Raw genomic sequence first — 20,084 nt, 5'->3', positions numbered from 1 at the left:
ATCAGAATCACAGCCTCCTCAATGCCCGCCTCGTTCATTCTCTGCTTCTGTTTCAATGCCGGCACCATTTACTTCGCTTTCATGCTATTCCTCCGTGCTAGTGTGCTGCTCACTCTTTTCAGGGCGGTCAGAGCACGAGCACTTAGGAATAGCATGAAAGCAAAGTAAATGTTGCTGGCATTGAATAATAAGCAGAGAATGAACAGCACTGGCATTAAGGAGGCTGTGATGCAATAGGATGCCTCAAACCCAGGACTTGACAGACACGGGTTTGAGGCATCCTATTGGTCCACAGCCTCAATGCCTGCCCCATTCATTCTTTGATTATGCTTCAAAGCTCACCGCATTTTCTTCGTGTCCTTTCAGATAACTCCGTGCACTGCCCGTAACAAAAATTGTGTCTCCTTGGAAAACCCCAAAGTACAAAAACAGCTGTGTTGTAAGGGGTTAAATGTTTCACAAGTGCAAATGAAACAGGCTAAAAAATGTTTACCGCAGAATTGGATACCAACATTTAGTGTGGATAAGCTTCAGTACATGATAGGTTGTATTCACAGTGCGGTTTTGCTGCATTTTTTTCAGTGTTGTTCTTGGCCACACGGCAAAACAGCAGTGTAAAACCACCCATATGGATGCTTTGAACAGAAAAACACGACATGTACTTCGCAGTGAATATATACATGGAAATTTACTAAACAAAGAAAAAAGTGAAGTACATCACGTCCGCTAAATTTGTGTTTTATACCAACCTCTATAGTGTTAAGTGTCTAGAAAATCGGTGTAGATGAGCTGTAAAATTTATTAAAGATGTGCGCCATTTTTGGATGCAAACATTTGGTGTAATGATATGACAATCATGACGTGGCCCAAGGAAGAAAAGTGGGTTAAAGAGGCTGTCACCACATTATAAGTGCCCTATCGCCTACATAAGGAGATCGGCGCAGTAATTCTTTTTATTTAGAAAAACGATCTATTTTAAATCACTTTATTAGCGCTTTTTAGCTTTATGCTAATGAGTTTCTTAATGCCCAAGTGGCCGTTTTTATTTTCGACCAAGTGGGCGTTGTACAGAGTGTATGACGCTGACCAATCAGCGTCATACACTCCTCTCCATTCATTTACACAGCAGCATCGCGTTCTTACTAGAACACGATGTGCAGCCACATACACAGATATTAACGTTAATCAAGTGTCCTGATAATGAATATACATTACCTCCAGCCTGGACGTCATGTGTACTCAGAATCCTGACACTTCTGAATCTTTTCTGTGAGATTTCCAGCAAGGGAAACAAAATCTCGTTTACATCGTGATCTCGCGAGATTACGCGTGGCTTGCTGGAATCTCACAGAAAAGATTCAGAAGTGTCCGGATTCTGAGTACACATGACGTCCTGGCTGGAGGTAATGTATATTTATTATCAAGACACTTGATTAACGTTAATGACTGTTTGTGGCTGCACATCGTGTTCTAGTAAGAATGCGATGCTGCTGTGTAAATGAATGGAGAGGAGTGCATGACGCTGACTGGTCACTGATTAGACCAAGTGGGCGTTGTACGGAGGAGTGTATGACGCTGAGCAAAGTAAAACCACGCCCACTTGGGCATTAAGAAACTCATTAGCATAAAGCTAAAAATCGCTAAGTGATTTAAAATAGTTTTTCTAAATTAAAAAGCAGTGCTGTCACCTACATTATAGTGCCGATCTCCTTATGTAGGAGATAGGGCACTTATAATGTGGTGACAGAGTCTCTTTAAGCATGCCTGGAAAGTTGTGCCAGATACGTCATGCCACATGCGCTATTTTGATAAATTAGGTGCAATTTGTTACATTTTTTGCATCTTCATACCTCCAATTACACTACTTTATATTTCCCCCAAAGTTCTTTCTGATGTGGGCTATAATGCAAGTCTTGTATAACATATGTACACAACAGATTAGGCATGGCACTGAAACTACAGTATTGCAGCCACACAAGGGATCTCAACCAGGTCCAACTGCTTGTACACTGATACAATGGAGTCTAGTTAAAGAACTCCATTACTGGTTTTCAATAGGAAACTATATCTAGTATACTACGAATAAGTTGTGATCTTATTACCAAGTAATGAGTAGTCATTCAGTCCATAAGTAATTTAGTTAGTGAAATAAGCTATTGTGTAAATGTTTAATCCCATTGGCATTTAGTGTTTCACATTCTTACTATTATAGCTATATGTAAAAATAAAAACCCAATAAAGACCATGAATAAATCAGACAACACAGAGCGCACAAATAATCTTTTTATGATCTGCAGTGCACAACATCTAAGATCTGTCAAAATCACTTCTACATCCTTCTAGTATGGACCTTCTCACGAATTGGAAGAACCTGCACAACTGTAACTTTCAACATTGTTACAGGTTACAAAACTTAATCCTGACATTACAGACAATGGAAAAGAAATCACATGCTTGAACACATTTGCTGAAGACATCATACTGGCTATTTAGAAACTGTGCCTTGTTTTTCTAAAAAATGAAAGCCTGTCATCATCATCATCATCAAGCTTCATCCTCTCCTTCTTCCTCTTCAAATTCTCCTTGCTCATCAGCAGTGGCATCTTGGTATTGTTGGTACTCGGACACCAGGTCATTCATGTTGCTTTCAGCTTCAGTAAATTCCATCTCATCCATTCCTTCACCAGTGTACCAGTGCAGGAAGGCTTTTCTGCGGAACATAGCTGTAAACTGCTCGGAGATTCTCTTGAATAGCTCTTGAATGGCAGTGCTGTTGCCAATAAATGTAGCAGACATCTTGAGGCCTCGTGGGGGAATGTCGCACACAGCGGTCTTCACATTGTTGGGGATCCATTCTACAAAGTAGCTGCTGTTTTTGTTTTGTACATTAAGCATCTGCTCATCAACTTCCTTCATAGACATTCTTCCTCGGAAAATAGCAGCCACAGTGAGGTAGCGCCCATGACGGGGATCGCAGGCCGCCATCATGTTCTTGGAATCAAACATTTGTTGTGTCAGTTCTGGCACAGTCAGGGCACGGTATTGCTGACTGCCACGGCTAGTAAGTGGGGCAAACCCTGGCATGAAGAAGTGCAGTCGTGGGAAAGGCACCATGTTAACAGCCAGTTTTCGTAAATCTGCATTGAGCTGGCCTGGGAATCGAAGGCAGGTTGTTACCCCACTCATCGTAGCGGATACCAAATGATTGAGGTCACCATAAGTTGGTGTTGTTAGCTTTAAAGTGCGGAAGCAGATGTCATAAAGAGCTTCATTGTCTATGCAGTAGGTTTCATCTGTGTTTTCCACCAGCTGATGCACAGAAAGAGTAGCATTATATGGTTCGACTACAGTGTCTGAGACTTTGGGTGATGGCATCACACTAAATGTATTCATAATTCGGTCTGGGTATTCTTCCCTAATCTTGCTGATGAGCAGTGTGCCCATGCCAGAACCAGTGCCACCACCCAGGGAATGGGTCAACTGAAAACCCTGCAGACAGTCACAGCTTTCAGATTCTTTTCTCACCACATCTAGAACGGAATCTACGAGCTCAGCGCCTTCTGTATAGTGACCTTTGGCCCAGTTATTTCCGGCACCACTCTGACCTAAAACGCGAATAGAATATATTAACTACTTCATCAGTTAATACATTAGCTGAAATAGCATGAACACGGATTTGATGTCAGACACTTTGCAGGACTCATTTACTAAAGAGCTGCAAGTCCCACTATGCAATTTAGAATAGTTAGGCTTACACTTCATGCATGCTGTCTATAGGAGGAGTGTGTGTGTTATGGCCTAAAACCAGGATTGGATCCAGTCAGAGAAAAGTGCTTCAAGGGAATGGAGTCCCTGCTTTACTCTAATGGGATTCAATCCCGCCCTTGACACAAATCATTGAGGCAGATTTATTCATGTATTTACACCAGTTTTCTGGAATAAATTATAGATATGCTGCCATATACTTCAGACATGTTTAGCAGCAAGGCTTGGTCTTAAATTATTTTACTGAAATCGCCCTAAAATTCCATTAGCAAAAAAGGGAAGGCAAAAGCGAGACCTAAAGACTGTTCTCTTAAAATGAATTTCTGCAGTTTAAAAAAAATAAAAAATGGTTTTCTTCTAAATAGGTTCAAAATTCTTTGATGATGAATTTCTTATTATATCTTTATAGCGATAGGAGCTCGGTTTTTCTGATACAGACATCCAAAATCACATGTATAGACAGCACCACTGGAGGGAGATGCGGCATATGGTTATTCATTAAAGCCAACTATAACACAGAATTGAATAAGCGCCCTCTTGTGGTAGCTGCAGGCAGCCATCATGTTCTCTTTTAAATGTGTATGTAGAAAAACGGAGCTCTGACCGCTATAAAGAATGTATTTAGCACAGAATTTGTTCTAAAAATGACATGATAAAAAGGTGTAGAATAACCTTAATGGGGTTGTCTAGTTTAGTAAACCCATTTTCATATAGCTTATTAGGAAATTCTGGGTTCATAGAGGTGGATCCACCTCTAAGGTATCCTCATTCCTTTGGCCATAGTTTAAAGAGTCTCTGTCACCAGATTATCAAATCCCTATCTCCTATTGCATGTGATCGGCGCTGCAATTTAGATAACAGTAAGTTGTACGTTTTTTTAAAACGTTCATTTTTGGCTAAGTTATGAGCAATTTTATATTTATGCAAATGAGCCTTACTAATGGACAACTGGGAATGTTTTCTCTTATTTCCAACTGGGCGTGTATTGTGTCTTTAACAACTGGGCGTGTTTACTTCTTTCACTGCACAATCACACTGTGCTGTGTGGATCAAGCTGGAACAATGAGAAGTGTAGGACACTGATTAGTCACTGATTGGTCAGCGTCATACACTCCTCTGTACAACGCCCAGTTGGTCAAAAGTAAAAACACGCCCAGTTGTCCATTGAGAAACTCATTAGCATAAATCTAAACTAGCTCATAACTTGCTCAAAAATGATCGTTTTTCAAAATAAAAACCACCAGGCTCTGTCACCAGATTCTGAAATCCCTATCTCCTATTGCATGTGATCGGCGTTGCAATGTAGATAACAGTAACGTTTTGTTTTTTTTAAAACGTTCATTTTTGGCAGGAAAGGTAGACAAGGTAGACAAGGTAGACAAGGTAGACAAGGTAGACAAGGTAGACAAGGTAGACAAGGTAGACAAGGTAGACAAGGTAGACAAGGTAGACAAGGTAGACAAGGTAGACAAGGTAGACAAGGTAGACAAGGTAGACAAGGTAGACAAGGTAGACAAGGTAGACAAGGTAGACAAGGTAGACAAGGTAGACAAGGCAGACAAGGCAGACAAGACAGACAAGACAGACAAGACAGACAAGACAGATAAGACAGACAAGACAGACAAGACAGACAAGACAGATAAGACAGATAAGACAGATAAGACAGATAAGACAGATAAGACAGATAGATACACACATATATATATATATACAAATGAGCTTTGAAATTGACAACTGGGCGTTGTTTTTTTTCCATTATGTCCAACTGGGCATGTAGCGTTTTTAACTGGGCGTGTTTACGTGTATGACGCTGACCAATCCGTGACCAGTCAGCGTCATACACTCCTCTCCATTCATTTACACAGCAGCGATGTGCAGCCGCATACACAGAGATTAATGTTACTGCAGTGTCCTGATAATGAATACACATGAAATCCAGCCTGGACGTCATGTGTATTCAGAATCCTGACACTTCTGAATCTTTTCTGTGAGATTCCAGCAAGGGAAACGAAATCTCGCGAGATTACGGAGGTAAACGAGATTTAGTTTCTCTTGCGAGTCAGAAGTGTCCGGATTCTCAATACACATGACGTCCAGGCTGGATGGTCATGTGTATTCATTATCAGGACACTAGATTAACGTTAATCAAGTGTCCGGATAATGAATACACATGACCATCCAGCCTGGACGTCATGTGTATTGAGAATCCTGATACTGACTTTTCTCTGAGATTTCCAGCAAGAGAAACTAAATCTCGTTTACCTCTGTAATCTCACAAGATTACGAGTGGCTTGCTGCAATCTCACAGAAAAGATTCAGAAGTGTCAGGATTCTGAGTACACATGACGTCCAGGCTGGATGTCATGTGTATTCATTATCAGGACACTTGTGTATGTGGCTGCACATCGGTCTAGTAAGAACGCTGTGCTGCTTGTAAATGAATGGAGAGGAGTGTATGATGCGGACTGGTCACTGATTGGTCAGCGTCATACACATAAACACGCCCAGTTAAAAACACAATACACACCCAGTTGGACATAACGAAAAAAAAACGCCCAGTTGTCCATTTCAAAGCTCATTTGCATATATATATATATATATATATATATATATATATATATATATATATATAAAATAGCTCATAACTTGGCCAAAAATTAACGTTTTTTAAAAAAAAAAAGTTACGGTTATCTACATTGCAGCGCCGATCACATGCAATAGGAGATAGGGATTTGAGAATCTGGTGACAGAGCCTCTTTAAAAATATGCTTTACAGCAGCCATAGGAATCTGTGGACAGGAGGGGACCCATTGACTTCTATGGGAGAGTTTTCTAGGCATGCTCTGTCACCTGAGGTCATTGTGCAGGTATGGATAGGAGGGGAGCTGTGTCCATCACCTATTGTGAATGCTGGATCCTGTATTATCTATATAGAGGCGTTACCTGTCATTGTAAACCTCTATGATGACTGCTGAGAAGGGATCTCTACAGAACAGGAAGTGTCAGTCTATTGTTAGGATCTGGGGCCAGAGTGAACGGCAAAATTTTAGGATATTTTTTTAATATAGAATTAAAAAAAATATTATTTTTAAAAAATATGTTTAACATAAAAACTCGATTTAAACAATAGGTCATTCCATGTATATAAAAAATAGAGTCAATATGTGATGGTTTTTATGGAGTTTTTGGTGGCGAGAAATCTTGGCATTTTTAACATGGCAAATCATGTGATGCAAAGGGGGGGGGGGGGGATTAAAAAAAAAAAAGTACATTTTTTTTTTTTTGCAGGTAGTGAAACACACTATTAGCAGAAAATGCCCTAAAAAGATATAACTGCAGCATTTGACAAAAAAAAATAAAAAATATGAGTAAAATCAGAATATATTGCGACTGATATCCTTATAAATGACCGCATTATCTGACTAACAGACCAATCGCGTCTTTTCACAGTAAAGGAAAAAAGATTGAACAGCTTCAGGCCAGTCAACCCTAAGGGAAAAGTGAATCACTTCCCCAAGTAACCCTGTCCTCACAAAGCATTTGTAATACTTGCTGCAAAATAACCTGAACATCCATTTCCAATTCAGATTTCTATCCTGGTGTTTATTATATGAAGCGTATCTTACGATTTCTAATAAAATATAAATCATGGTAGTGAAAATACGAACCAAATACAAAGTTGTCAGGTCTAAAAATCTGCCCAAATGGTCCTGATCTCACGGAGTCCATTGTGCCGGGTTCCAAATCCACCAAGATGGCGCGGGGTACAAATTTATTACCTATAGGTAGAATATAAATTAATTCAATCTTTAATAATAAAACGTCTGATCAAAATCTCATTAAAGAGCTGTACATCTGTGGAAATTACCAACATAAATAATAGAAATTAGATTACCGCTGGCTTCATTATAGTAGACATTGATTCTCTCCAGCTGCAGGTCACTGTCTCCATGGTAACTGCCAGTAGGATCAATGCCGTGTTCATCACTGATCACCTCCCAAAACTGAGGAAAAAAAAAAAATAAAAAATTTCTTTAATATTCACTTTTTTTTTTTTATAAATCAATTTAACAATAGATAATGTATCACAGTGCGCGGACTGGAAAATAATGGTGAAGAAATGAAACGTGTATGCGAAAAAGCAGCAACATAAATCCAGCTACAAAAAAAAAAAAAAAAAAAAAAAAAAAAAAAAAGCTAAAAGGATAGGAAGATAATATTTCTTAAATATTTAGTCCAAACCTATGAGATTAGAATGGTGAAGCTGGATACTACTTCCACATCATATACAATCTTCAGAGAGACAATGATGGGAGTAGCGTGTGTGAATATATATACACCACACCCAGTGCATTGGTCTGCAATGCAGGATAAGAACTGACATCTAAGGATTGGATTAGACATTTCAATATGGACGCCATGCTGGTAATTTATTGTCAGGACACAAGTCAATTCTATCAGGATGAGGAAAAATTAGTCCAAATGTAACCAATTAAAACCCTTGTATTCCCTACAATGGGATCTTCTCTGCAGCCACCTTATATTAGTGTCGCAGTTACTGAAACCCTCGACGACAATTCTTCTCATTCACTCGCCATTTTTGGTTGGCTCGTGGGATAAAGATTTAGAACATGTAGAAATTCATTAAAAAAAACAACCCACTATTATAATAAAACGTTGCAGCGGTGACACTATCGCCACACAAGGATACATGGAAGCTGGCACATTACGTTGCCAAGACAACCCAAGCTCATTTCAATGCCTAGCACAAAGCCCTGCCTGATACACCTCCCCCACAGCTAGTGATGAAGGTGCCGGTCTGAGAACCCCACCCAGTGTCGACCACCCTATACAAGGCACTGCCAGTGACAAAGACACCGCATACTACAGATTTCCACAAAGAAGACTCCAAAAAAAAATAATCAACAGCACATCATTTTGAGGAGAATTCCAGTCAGAGCATTATAGACCATGTCCGCATGGAGGTGTAGACTCGGATATAGCGCAGACTTGAGCCACACACCGGCAGCTGACAGCCAATCTCACCTTAGCACCGATCTGGTTGCCGCACTGGCCGGCCTGGAGGTGCACGATCTCACGCATGGTTACTGTAGTATGTGTGGGGGAGCCTGGTACTCTGCGCTGGGTTCAGCCCGTTCTCGTCTCCTCGCTCCTGAGTACTCTCCTGGTGGCGTCTGGGCTGGCAAGTCTTCTTTCTTTGCACTGTCATACATATATACGGGGCAGGGAGGATGTTAGACCCGCCCTCCTGCGAACAGCAATCTCTCCCATTCACTTACGCTTGTCTCTGGGCTGGATGATGTAATGGGGATGGGGCAAAAGGAGTGGTTACGCTGGAGAGATGGAGCCAATAACGGGACAGGGTTTGGGTGGTATAGGGCTCTGCATTGTCTCCCCATCGAGGAAGAAAGGAGGTGTCTGGAGGTCTACAGGCTGAGTAATGGTATAACACATTATTCTGGACGGCGAGTCGCCTCTCAGCTTCAGACCTGTGTATTAGTAATGTCTCAGCAGTACTGTAATCCCCGACTATTCCCGCCCTTATCTCAATACTGAACTGAGGAGGGGGAAGGGGCTGCAAGGTGCCTGGTCTGCGGCTGATATGGTGCACTATGCCAGCAGCTCTCTGGGGTGGTCTCTTTCTGGCAGTGTGCCCGACGTGACAATGACTCCATATACCAAGGTGTGGAACCAATATGGCGGCATGCTTCCTGACTAGTATCAAGAAAATTGTCCTGCAAATATTCCCTTTTGTATTTATGCCACCAGAACTTGGCTTTACCTCACAGGTCTGTCTGTAACCCGCAGATAAAGGGGCTCATATATCAATGTATATATCTCATGTTAGCGATACAGCGCCAGCATATTCCACAGCGCTGTATTTTGGTGAAGACGTGGAGTATGGCACACATCCGATAAAAAAATTATTTTCACCAATGGAAAAATGACAGGAGACTTTCTATACTGTGATAATCACACAGCCTCCTGTTAATTTTAATGGGAGTCGGACGCTTCTTTTTCCCGCTAGTTGTTTTTTTTCAGCTAGCAGGAAAAAGAAGCTTCCTGCTCGATCTTCGGGCGGATTCTGCCCGAAACTCCCATTGATGTCGATGGGAGGGAGGAATCTTCCTGCTGACGGCAGGAATAGTTCCGCGGCAGATTTTGCAGTGGGACCCGCCACGTAAAATCTGCCGTGTGAACAGGGCCTAACTGTGCCTCAGAATGTAATCCTAGTCAGCTCATGATGTAATCTCCCTATCTCACACACCAACTAGGATCAATTTGATAGCAAATCAATTAATCCAGTCAGTTACGCCAAAAAATGGCACACATGTTGTTCTGGCATTTCTATGACAAAAGACAAACATGCTGTACAAAACTCACTATGACATGTTTATATTCTATCTAATAAAAATATGGACTTAGGCCCCATGCACACGACAGCAAAAAACCTCCGTTTTTGCGGAACGCAATTGCGGTCCGCAAATACGGAGCCATTCACTTTCATTGAACACTGACACCTTTCCGTAGCACTACGGAAGGGTGTCAGTGCCGTGGAAATGTTCCGGGAATTATGGAACATGTCCGTTCTTTCGCATTTTGCGGGCCGTGCTCCCATACTTTGTATGGGATCACGGCCCGAAAATGCGGCTGTCAGTCAGCGGCCGGCCGTGCCCGCAATCGCGGGCCGTGATTGCGGGCATGGTCGTGTGCATGGGGCCTTATATTGTAGCTTGTTGCAACGATCACGACAGACGATGTTCTGTAGTAACTGCATAGATATATACACCATAACATTAAGGCCGAATTCAGACGAACATACAATACGTTAGTGTAACGGCCACTAAAACAACGGCCGTCACGTGGACGCATGTATTTCGATGGGGCCGTTCACACGGCCGTTGTTTCAATGGACCGTGTGATGGGCCCATTGAAGAATAGAACATGTACTATTTTCTTCAGTTTTCACGGATCCCTCAATAGACTCAAGTTTATGGAGATCCGTGAAAACGGGACCCACATGGGGGCATCTTGGACATGAAAAACGTTAGTTTTTCACATCCGAGTTTCCCCACGTTCTTCTGAATTCGGCCAAAAGTGGTCTCCATAATCATAATTTATCACCTATCCACAGCATAGGTTGATAAATGTCTGATTGGTGAGGGTCCTACAGCTGGGTCCCCCACCTTTCCTGAAAACGTGCGTCCCTGAGTCTCCTATGTGAATGGAGTGGTACTGTGCATAGCTCGGCCACAACGCCATTCACTTTCTATGGGACTGCCGAAGAGAGCACTTGGCTATCTCTGGCAGGCCCATAGACCGCAAAGGGAGCAGTGGCTGAGCATGCGCAGTAATTCTCAATTCACATAGGGAATTCGGGAATGCTCGGAATAGGTGGGGGTCCCAGCTATCGGACCCCCACCATCAGACATTTATCAACTATCCTGTGGATGGGTGATAAATGATGATTATAGAAAAACCCCTTTAAAACCACCTGCCTGATATTGTGTAGACTACCCTCGTGCCACCAAAACATTTATGACCCATTGAGGCTTGGGCTTCACAAAACCTCTGAATGCTTCCTGTTGTACCTGTCACTAAGATGTAAGCAACTTAAGTGGCGAGGTGGGGTATCCATGGAGCGGACTTGTTTTTCCAGCACATACCACAGATGTTCGATAGGTTTGAGAGCTGGGGAATTTGGAGAATAACTCAAAATCTTGAACTCTTTGTCATGTTCCTCAATCCATTCCTGAACATTTTTTGCAGTGAGGGAGGGCGCAAGTTTTCCCAGCAGAACACTGCCTCCGCCGTCTTGCCTTCTTCCCATAGTGCAGCCTGGTGCCATCTCTTCCCCAGGTAAGTGACACACGCACCCAGAATCCACATATGCACGATATAAACAGAAAAGTAATTAATCAAACCCAGCCACCTTTTTCCATTGCTCCATGGTTCAAAGCTAGTGCCCATTGTATGCCCTCTCGGCTGTAGACAGGGGTCAGCATTGGCACTCTGATGCAGCACAGCCCTAAACGCAGATGACTGTGATAGAAAGGTGTCAGAACACACAGTGTATCATAGCCAGGATGAACTTTTTCAGCAATTTTTGCTACAGTATCTCTTCTGTGGGATTGGGCAACTCTCCCCACGTGCATCAGTGAGCCTTGGGCACTCATGACCCTTTTTGATGGTTCCCTAGTTGTCCTTCCTTGGAAAACTGTTGCTAGGTATTAACCATTGTGTATTGCCGTTTTGGAGATGCTCTGACCCAGTCATCTACCCATCACATATTTGTCCCTTGTCACTGTTGCTCAGGTCCTTAGGCTTGCTAATTTTTCCTGCTTTCTACACATCAAAAACAAGAACTGACTGTTCACTTGCTGCCTAATATATCCCACCCATTAACAGGCGCCATTGTAATAATGTTATTCACTTCATTGGTCAGTGGTTTTGATGTTTTGGCTGAACAGTGCAGAACTTCTTTAACACCTTCCGACAATTTTTTTCATGCCATTCTCTGGCCCACTCATCCATGTGGAAGGCACTCTGAACCGATTTGGGTATGAATACATCATTGCAGATCATGTCCACCCATACATGCTGTTTGTCTTCCCTGCGTCAGATGGAATCTTCCAGCAAGACAATGCAACATGTCACATGGCTAGAAATGTCCGACAGTGTTTGGAAGAGCACGACCAAGACTTCCAAGTATTTCCCTGGCCCCCTAATTCGCCAGACTTGAACCCAATTGAGCATCTGTGGGACCACCTCGATCATCTTGTTCGCTCTATGGATCCTCCCCCACGCACCCACCAGCAAATGTGGGTGGCACTGCAATCAGCATGACTCCAGATACCTGAGACAGACTACCAGCACCTTATTGAGTCACTCCCAGCCCATCTAGCTGCTGTCCGTGCTGCACACGGCGGTTACTCTGGATATTAGCTGGTGGTCATAATAATGTGACTCGACTGTGTATATACGGTGCTGTTGGTAAATGCATTCTGCAATCTGCCCTATATGTATGGCATGGGCTCAGGAACTGTATATTATAAATGCCACTCTGCTGCAACACCCAAGTTCAAAGGCCAATCCCGGTCATATAGCCCTTTATGCGCCATGGATACAAGCAACTACGCCATCTAAGCAGTTAGAGGAATGGGGGTTCCCTCTGTCACTCCAATGCTCTGGCATGACGCAATCACGGGGTGCCGATGGGTTGTCAATGCAGCCGGCGGGGCATCTTTGTACAACTATTGGGATGCCGGTCAGTGTTACTTGCTGCCTAATATATCCCACCCCCTGACAGATGCCTTGTAACAAGACAATCCATGTTATTCACTTCATCTGTCATTTTTTAATGTTATAGCTGATCGGTGTATAACTTTACTGTGGTATATGATAAGACCATTAGGAATTGTCACTTTGGCAACCTCTACCTATGTTGCAGGTCCCTTCCAACACCGTTCAATAAAGGGAGATCCCAGCAGCAGGATTTAGCAGTTACAGTGACTGCAGGGAAAAGCAAGCATTACCCATCATACATTGGAGGGGTTGTCTGATCAGAGTCCATATTGGGGACCCACTTTATTAGCTAATATGCCTAATAAGAACATATAGAAAGGAATTTACGTTTCTTGTGTATACAAGTGACTTCTTAATATGTCCTGTTTTTAAGTCAGCAGAACCACCAACTATTATATTACAGTCTGCTGATGGATTCCTAGGGCAAAATAGTGACTTTGAAATTATCTTCAGCCTTGAATCTGATTCCGTGGGAGGTACAATTTCTTTATGTCGTGAGGAGAAAAATTCCACGCCACTCACCATCTAGCAAAAAACGTTCTTCTTTATTGGCAAAAAAAGTAATGGTATGTGGGAAAGAGCCTATGGCCGTTTCGCGTGCACCCACGCTTTGTCAAGGCCTACACATTCTTATATGTTTGTCAAAAGTGAACCAATGTTCAATGTATAGCAATGTATATCGGCTATAAAGATGCAATCATGTATCAAAGCCCTGAACCTAAGGAATTATTGATGTATAATCAACAAACCATGGTTATCTTTCACAGCGTAACTTTAACGGGGGAAATCCTCCTTTGGACATACCATACAGAGGTGTTAGTAGATTTCGTTTTGGAGTTTGTAAGCTCGTACCTGTTTCTTTAGAATATTCAAACCCCTTTCACTCATTCTACATATCTGACATTGATTTGAATGGCCCTTTTTTGAGAATGTTGTGTCAAGAGATTTCCAATAACTAAAATCTATGAGGCTATGTTCACACAACATATTTTTCCTGAGGAAAAATCTGATGTGCATTTGAGATTCCACGGCACAAACCCAAGGCTGACCCTCGGATTCCTGCCGCGGTTTTGCAGTACAAACAACTACATTTCTACATGAATATTAGCCCCATTCAATTTGGATAATATGCGTGTGGCTACCCGATGTTTTCCTGGCAGAATACGCCGTGGAAACTGCATCAAGAAGTTACATGTAATTTCTTTTTTTTTTCAGCGAGACGGATTACTATTCCGCCTGATGAAAATTCTGCCCCTTATAAACAATGGGGCAGTTTCCCATTAAATTCAATGGGAGACTTTTCACAAGCGTTTTTAATACGGATTCTAATGCTGAAAATGCATTGAAATCAGCATGAAAATTCCTTCTAGGGAGGCGATGTCCGGTCATTCTCCCATCGCTGTGAAGGAACTATGGGAGTAAGTGACAGCACAAGTGTAATGAAGGGGGTAGGGAAACGGACAAGTGAGCCCTAATATACCCGACACTCTGTCCCTGCCTACTTGCAACGACCCGCCCTAGGCGACGGGGTACAACTGGGCGGCGGTCCCTACGCTCAGTAAGTGCACGAGACAAACAGACAAGGGTACACAAAGCTAAGGGAAATGGGGCAGTTGCCCACGGCAACACCGTGAGCTACAAGAGTGGTGAACGAGCCGAGTCAAACCAGGAGAGAACGAGGTACCAAACGCAGAGCAGGAGAGTAGTCAGTAAGCCAGGGTCAGTATGGAGCAGGATCAAATAGTCAGAAGCTGTAGCTGGGCCAGGAAACCACACGAGAAGAATCACAAGCAAAGGAGGAACAGGAAAGGCAGGTATAAATAGACAGAGGGCGGGAGGAGCTAGCTCCGTCTGGCCAGGCTGCGATAGGCTCTCCCGCTCCTAAGCCTGCCATCCTGAGTGGTGGAAGATGGAGTCAGTCTCAGAGACATAGACTCAGGTGCAGACTGATTACCCATGGGCGTATACACAGAAGTTGTGCCTGGCAGATCCTTTACAACAAGTAAGTAACTGACAGCACGCTGTCGCGAGATCACTCTGTGCTGTGGATTAAGCAGGACATGAATGAAGAGAAGTGTATGATGCGGATTGGTCAGCGTCATACACTTTTCTTTACTACGCCCACTTGGTCAAGAGTAAAAAAAGCGCCCACTTGGGCATTAAGAACAAATTTGCATAACACTTAAAATGCTCATAATTGTCAAAAAAAAAACAACACATTACTTATCTACATTAAAGCGCCTATTAGATTAGGTAGAAGATAGGGCAGTTATAAACTGGTGACAGAGCCTCTTTAAATATAATCCAATTAAATGATTGCCTCTCCCTGAGATTGGCAACACGTACCCTATAAGCAAAAACATTTTATGGGTCAAGTCGACTATGCTAGTGATTCCATCAAAACAACAGAACCCGTCCAAAGCGGTGACAAACGGAAACCATTAGCAACGTTTCCGCCACCATTGAGATCAATGGTGATGCAAACGGAAGCTAAAGTTTCCGTTTGCCTTTCCGCTGAGGGGTTAACCTGACGGAAACCTCCGATGGAACCACCCTATACTTGTTGATCAATACAGAATGCTTTAAACCCTGCCCACAAATGGGCGTTACCGTACGTCCCTTTTAGCGGTGCGTTCCCGCAAATGGGCGTACAGTAACGCCAGGAGCTGTGCGCGCTTCATATTCAGCGGGTGTCGGCTGTAATATACAGTCAACACCCCACTGCAATGGCGGCGATCACAGTTATCTCCGATCGCCGCCATCTAACCCCTTAAATGCCGCTGTCATTTAAGTGATTGACACAGAAGCAGGGGGCACCCTCTGTACCCAGTTGGCCCCCTGCTAAAAATCGCGGTGTGCCGATGGTTGCTATGGCAACCAGGAAGCCTAGCAACGGCTTCCTAGTTGCCAGGTACAGAAGCCTATTAGGTCCTGCCCAAGACAGGAAATAATAGGCTTAACTGTCAGTTGTATCAATACACTACAAAGCATAAGTAATCCAGTGTATTGTTCAGGGGATCAGATGATCAGATCTTCAAGTCCCCAAGTAAGTGTAAAAAAAAAAAAAAGTGAAAAAAAAGTACAAAAAATGTTTAAGATAAATAAAAAAGTTTTATGTAATGAAAACAATAATCGCCCTGTTTCCCTGATCAAGTCCTTTATAATTAGAAAAATAAAATATATACATAATAGGTATCCCCGCGTTCGTATCGGCCTGACCTATAAAAATATATTCTTTATCCCACACGGTGAACACCGTAAAAATATATAATATAAAAGAATGGCAGGACTTCCTTTTTTGGTCACGTTGTTTCCAAAAAAAATTGAATAAAAAGTGATCAAAAAGTCGCAAGTACCCCAAAATGATACCAATAAAAACTATAGTTTGTCACACAAAAAACAAGCCCTCACACGGCTCCGTCGACAAAAAAATTATAAAAAAAAAAATTTATGGCTCTCAGGATATGGTAAAGCTAAAACATTATTTAGAAAATAATCATTTTATTTAGAAAAAAAGTGTTTTTATTGTGTAAAAGTAGTAAAAGATATAAAACCAATATAAATTGGGTATTGCCGTAATCGTATCGAACCACAGAATAAATGAAACATGTTTATACTGCACAGAGAACGGCGTTAAAAATGTATAAAAAAAAGTATTTCTGTATTTTTAGTCTCATCACCTCCCCAAAAAATTTAATAAAAACTGATAAAAAAAAATCAATAAAAAAAATAAACAGAAATCGCATGTACCCCAAAATGATAAAAAAAAAAAACAAACTACAGCTCATCCCATGAAAATCAAGAAATTCAGACAGCTCATGAACAGAAAAATAAAAAGTTATGACTCTTGGAACGAAATAATGCAAAACGACGGCCCAGACTAATTTATATGTGCAGCACTTCTTCACCTAAAACCCCACATCATCATTTGCAGCCCCCCCTGGCAGACCCTGTAAATGCAGCGGAAACTGACATTTTGGGGTCTGTGCTACATATGGGGCTAGTGAAGAAGTCAAAGATTAGGCAATGCTGGAGTGTGGATATTTTGTACAAGATCATGGACACCCTTTAGAAGTGCGACTCCTGCACCCAAAAATCTGGCCTGTGCATAAAGGATTGGTTCAAAACGTATGTCACTATCCATGGATAATTAATTTTATTATTCATTTACCCCATTATTACATCATCCTATTATGACCTGATGTACTCCGCCCAGCTTAAATACACCGATACCCTCCACCTAGCTAACATATACCCTGATGTACTCTGCACAGCTTACATATAACCTGATACACTCCACCCAGCTAACATATACCCTGATGTACTCTGCACAGCTTACATATACCCTGATGTGCTCCGCACAGGTTACATATACCCTGATGAACTCCGCACAGGTTACATATACCCTGATGTACTCCTCACAGCTTACATATACCCTGATGTACTCCGCACAGCTTACATATACCCTGATGTACTCCGCCCAGCTAACATATACCCTGATATACACCGCACAGCTTAAATATACCCTGATGTGCTCCGCTCCGCTAACATATACCCTGATGTACTCTGCCCATCCTATATATACCCTGATGCACTCCGCCCAGATTACATATACCCTGATCTACTCCGCCCAGCTTGCATATGCCCCCAAATTATAAACAAACACCAGTAAAGCACTATACAAAACTGCTACCAAGCAAAATCTGCACTCCAAAATCCAAATGGCGCTCCTTCCCTTCTGAGCACTGCCGTGTGTCCAAATAGCAGTTTATTACCACATATGGGGTATTGCCGTAATCAGGAGAAATTGCTTTACAAATGTTGAAGTGCTTTTTCTCCTTTATTCCTTATAAAAATTTGAAAATTCTATGTTTTTCCAGAAAAAAAGTAGATTTTCATTTTCACAGACTAGTTCAAATAAATGTAGCAAAAAACCTGTGGGGTCATAATGCTAACTATACCCCTAGATAAATTCCCTGAGGGGTGTAGTTTTAAAAAATGGGGTCACTTTTGGGGGGTTTCCACTGTTTTGGCCCCACAAGACCTCTTCAAACCTGGCATGGTGTCCTAGAATATATTCTAATAAAAAGGAGGCCCCAAAATCCACTAGGTGCACCTTTGCTTCTGAGGCCGGTGTTTCGGTCCATTATCACACTATGGCCACATGTGGGATATTTCTAAAAACTGCCGAATCTGGGCAATAAATATTGAGATGCATTTCTTGGGTAAAACCTTCTGTGTTACAGAAAAAAATGAATTTTGGCAAAAAAGTAAAATTTGTAAATTTCACCTCTACTGTGCTTCAATTCCTGTGAAACGCCTAAAGGTTAAAAACGCTTTCTGAATGCTGTTTTGAATTCTTTGAGGGGTGCAGGTTTCATAACGGGTAGTTATATGGGGATTTCTACTATATAGGACCCTCAAAACCACTTCAGAACTGAACTCGTCCCTGAAAATAGTCTTTTGAAATTTTCTTAAAAATGTGAGAATTTGCTGCTAAAGTTCTAAGCCTTGTAACGTCCTAGAAAAATAAAAGGACGTTCAAAAAATGATGCAAACATAAAGTAGACATATGGGAAATGTTAATTAGTCACTATTTTGTGTGGTATTACGATCTGTTTCACAAGCAGATACATTTAAAACTAGAAATATCATAATTTCTTCAAATTTTCTCTAAATTTTGGTGTTTTTCACAAATAAGCAATGAATTTAAATGACCACATTTTTCCAGTAACAAAGTACAATATGTCACGAGAAAACAATCTCCGAATCGCTTGGATAGGTGAAAGCATTCCCAAGTTATTACCACATAAATTGACATGTCAGATTTGAAAAAATGGGGCTGGTCCTGAAGGCCAAAATTAGCTTGGTTCTGAAGGGGTTAAATATATGTTATACTACCATTGGTTCAGATGGGCGTTAGTTCAGAGTGGATTTGCTCTACAGTACTGGCAAGGCGCTGCCAACAAAGCTGAACATAGGCCTTTGTGAGTAGATTCCTAGTTTTTGAGCTTTCCGTTTTCTGCTGACATGCACACTGTTTTTCCTTTCTAGTACTGCAGCAAAGGAGGGGCAGTCTCAGACAAAGCACACAATAATGAGATGCAGAGAATTAGTTCACTGCAAGAATGAGAAAAAGGCTTTTCCTGGTAACAGCCGAAGGAGAATGGTGTCACTCTCCAGGAACAGAGATAATGTCCTATAAAAAAGAGGACTGTGTCAGGGCTTTCTGCAACATTATCAATTAATACATTGATTGGAAATGGCTAAACTGGGATGACTGGGTCCCACCTTGTAGAATGCAGGCTCTGTTATGTTGAGCTTTCTGTGATTTTCCCAATAATAAATATTAATATCCCATAAAGAAAGCATTACATATCCATGCTACATGCTATAAAACATAATTATCACTATTATTGTGTTTTATTTTGTGGGAGAATTAAATTTCTATTATGTTGAGCTATGAGTAAAAGAGTGAATCATGATGACCTAATCACACAGACTCCCCGAATATTCTCCTAGAATCTATTACGTCTGAGTCTTATGTCTCCAGCCTGACTGACACTACACAGGAGTAATTGTGTATATTCAACATAAACACAAGACAATAAATACAATATAAACCTAGCACACATTTATTTTCATGGTGTGTAGGAGCGAAAAATGTTAGAATTGAAAATTTGCAATAGAAAATTATTAGGAAATTGTTTTTATTCTCTGAAAAGTCGGCAGCAGGGGGTGCACAATAGACAATCAACTACAGAGGCACCAGAGTGTAAAGATTTTCTATGCATTACTAGGCATTGTTTTAATTTTATAACAGGGGTGGCCAGAATATAGCTCAGGATCTTGTGGGCCTCTTTCCTTCGGCTCTTGACTCTCCAAACTTATGTTAAACAAGAGTCAAGATTTTGGTAAGGCTGTCACGGATTCCTGGCATTGTTCTAGAATACCAGACTTCTGCTCTGATAAAAGATATCAGTTATTGATTT

General features: G+C 41.7%; 1 protein-coding gene across 1 annotated transcript; it reads right to left on the bottom strand.

Annotated features, from left to right (window-relative positions):
• Nucleotides 1-2,270: 2,270 nt before the first annotated feature.
• Nucleotides 2,271-9,042, bottom strand: LOC142651685 (tubulin beta-2B chain). The gene is made up of 4 exons (XM_075826683.1): nucleotides 8,812-9,042; nucleotides 7,661-7,769; nucleotides 7,434-7,544; nucleotides 2,271-3,605 (listed from the first exon to the last, which is right to left on the bottom strand). Exons 1-4 carry the CDS (start codon nucleotides 8,866-8,868, stop codon nucleotides 2,545-2,547), a joined length of 1,338 nt encoding a protein of 445 aa, XP_075682798.1. The 5' UTR covers nucleotides 8,869-9,042; the 3' UTR covers nucleotides 2,271-2,544.
• Nucleotides 9,043-20,084: the final 11,042 nt, after the last annotated feature.

Source organism: Rhinoderma darwinii, chromosome 5, assembly GCF_050947455.1.
Source record: "Rhinoderma darwinii isolate aRhiDar2 chromosome 5, aRhiDar2.hap1, whole genome shotgun sequence".
Lineage (NCBI taxonomy): Eukaryota > Metazoa > Chordata > Amphibia > Anura > Rhinodermatidae > Rhinoderma > Rhinoderma darwinii.
This window is presented reverse-complemented; position numbering and strand designations above follow the sequence as displayed.

Excerpts from the sequence above, each read along its gene's own strand:
- LOC142651685 (XM_075826683.1), bottom strand. The coding sequence starts at position 8,868 with ATGCGTGAGATCGTGCACCTCCAGGCCGGCCAGTGCGGCAACCAGATC. Across the intron at positions 7,770-8,811 it reads GCAACCAGATCGGTGCTAAG|TTTTGGGAGGTGATCAGTGA; the intron begins GTGAGATTGGCT and ends TTTTTTCCTCAG. Across the intron at positions 3,606-7,433 it reads ACCTGACAACTTTGTATTTG|GTCAGAGTGGTGCCGGAAAT; the intron begins GTTCGTATTTTC and ends TTCGCGTTTTAG.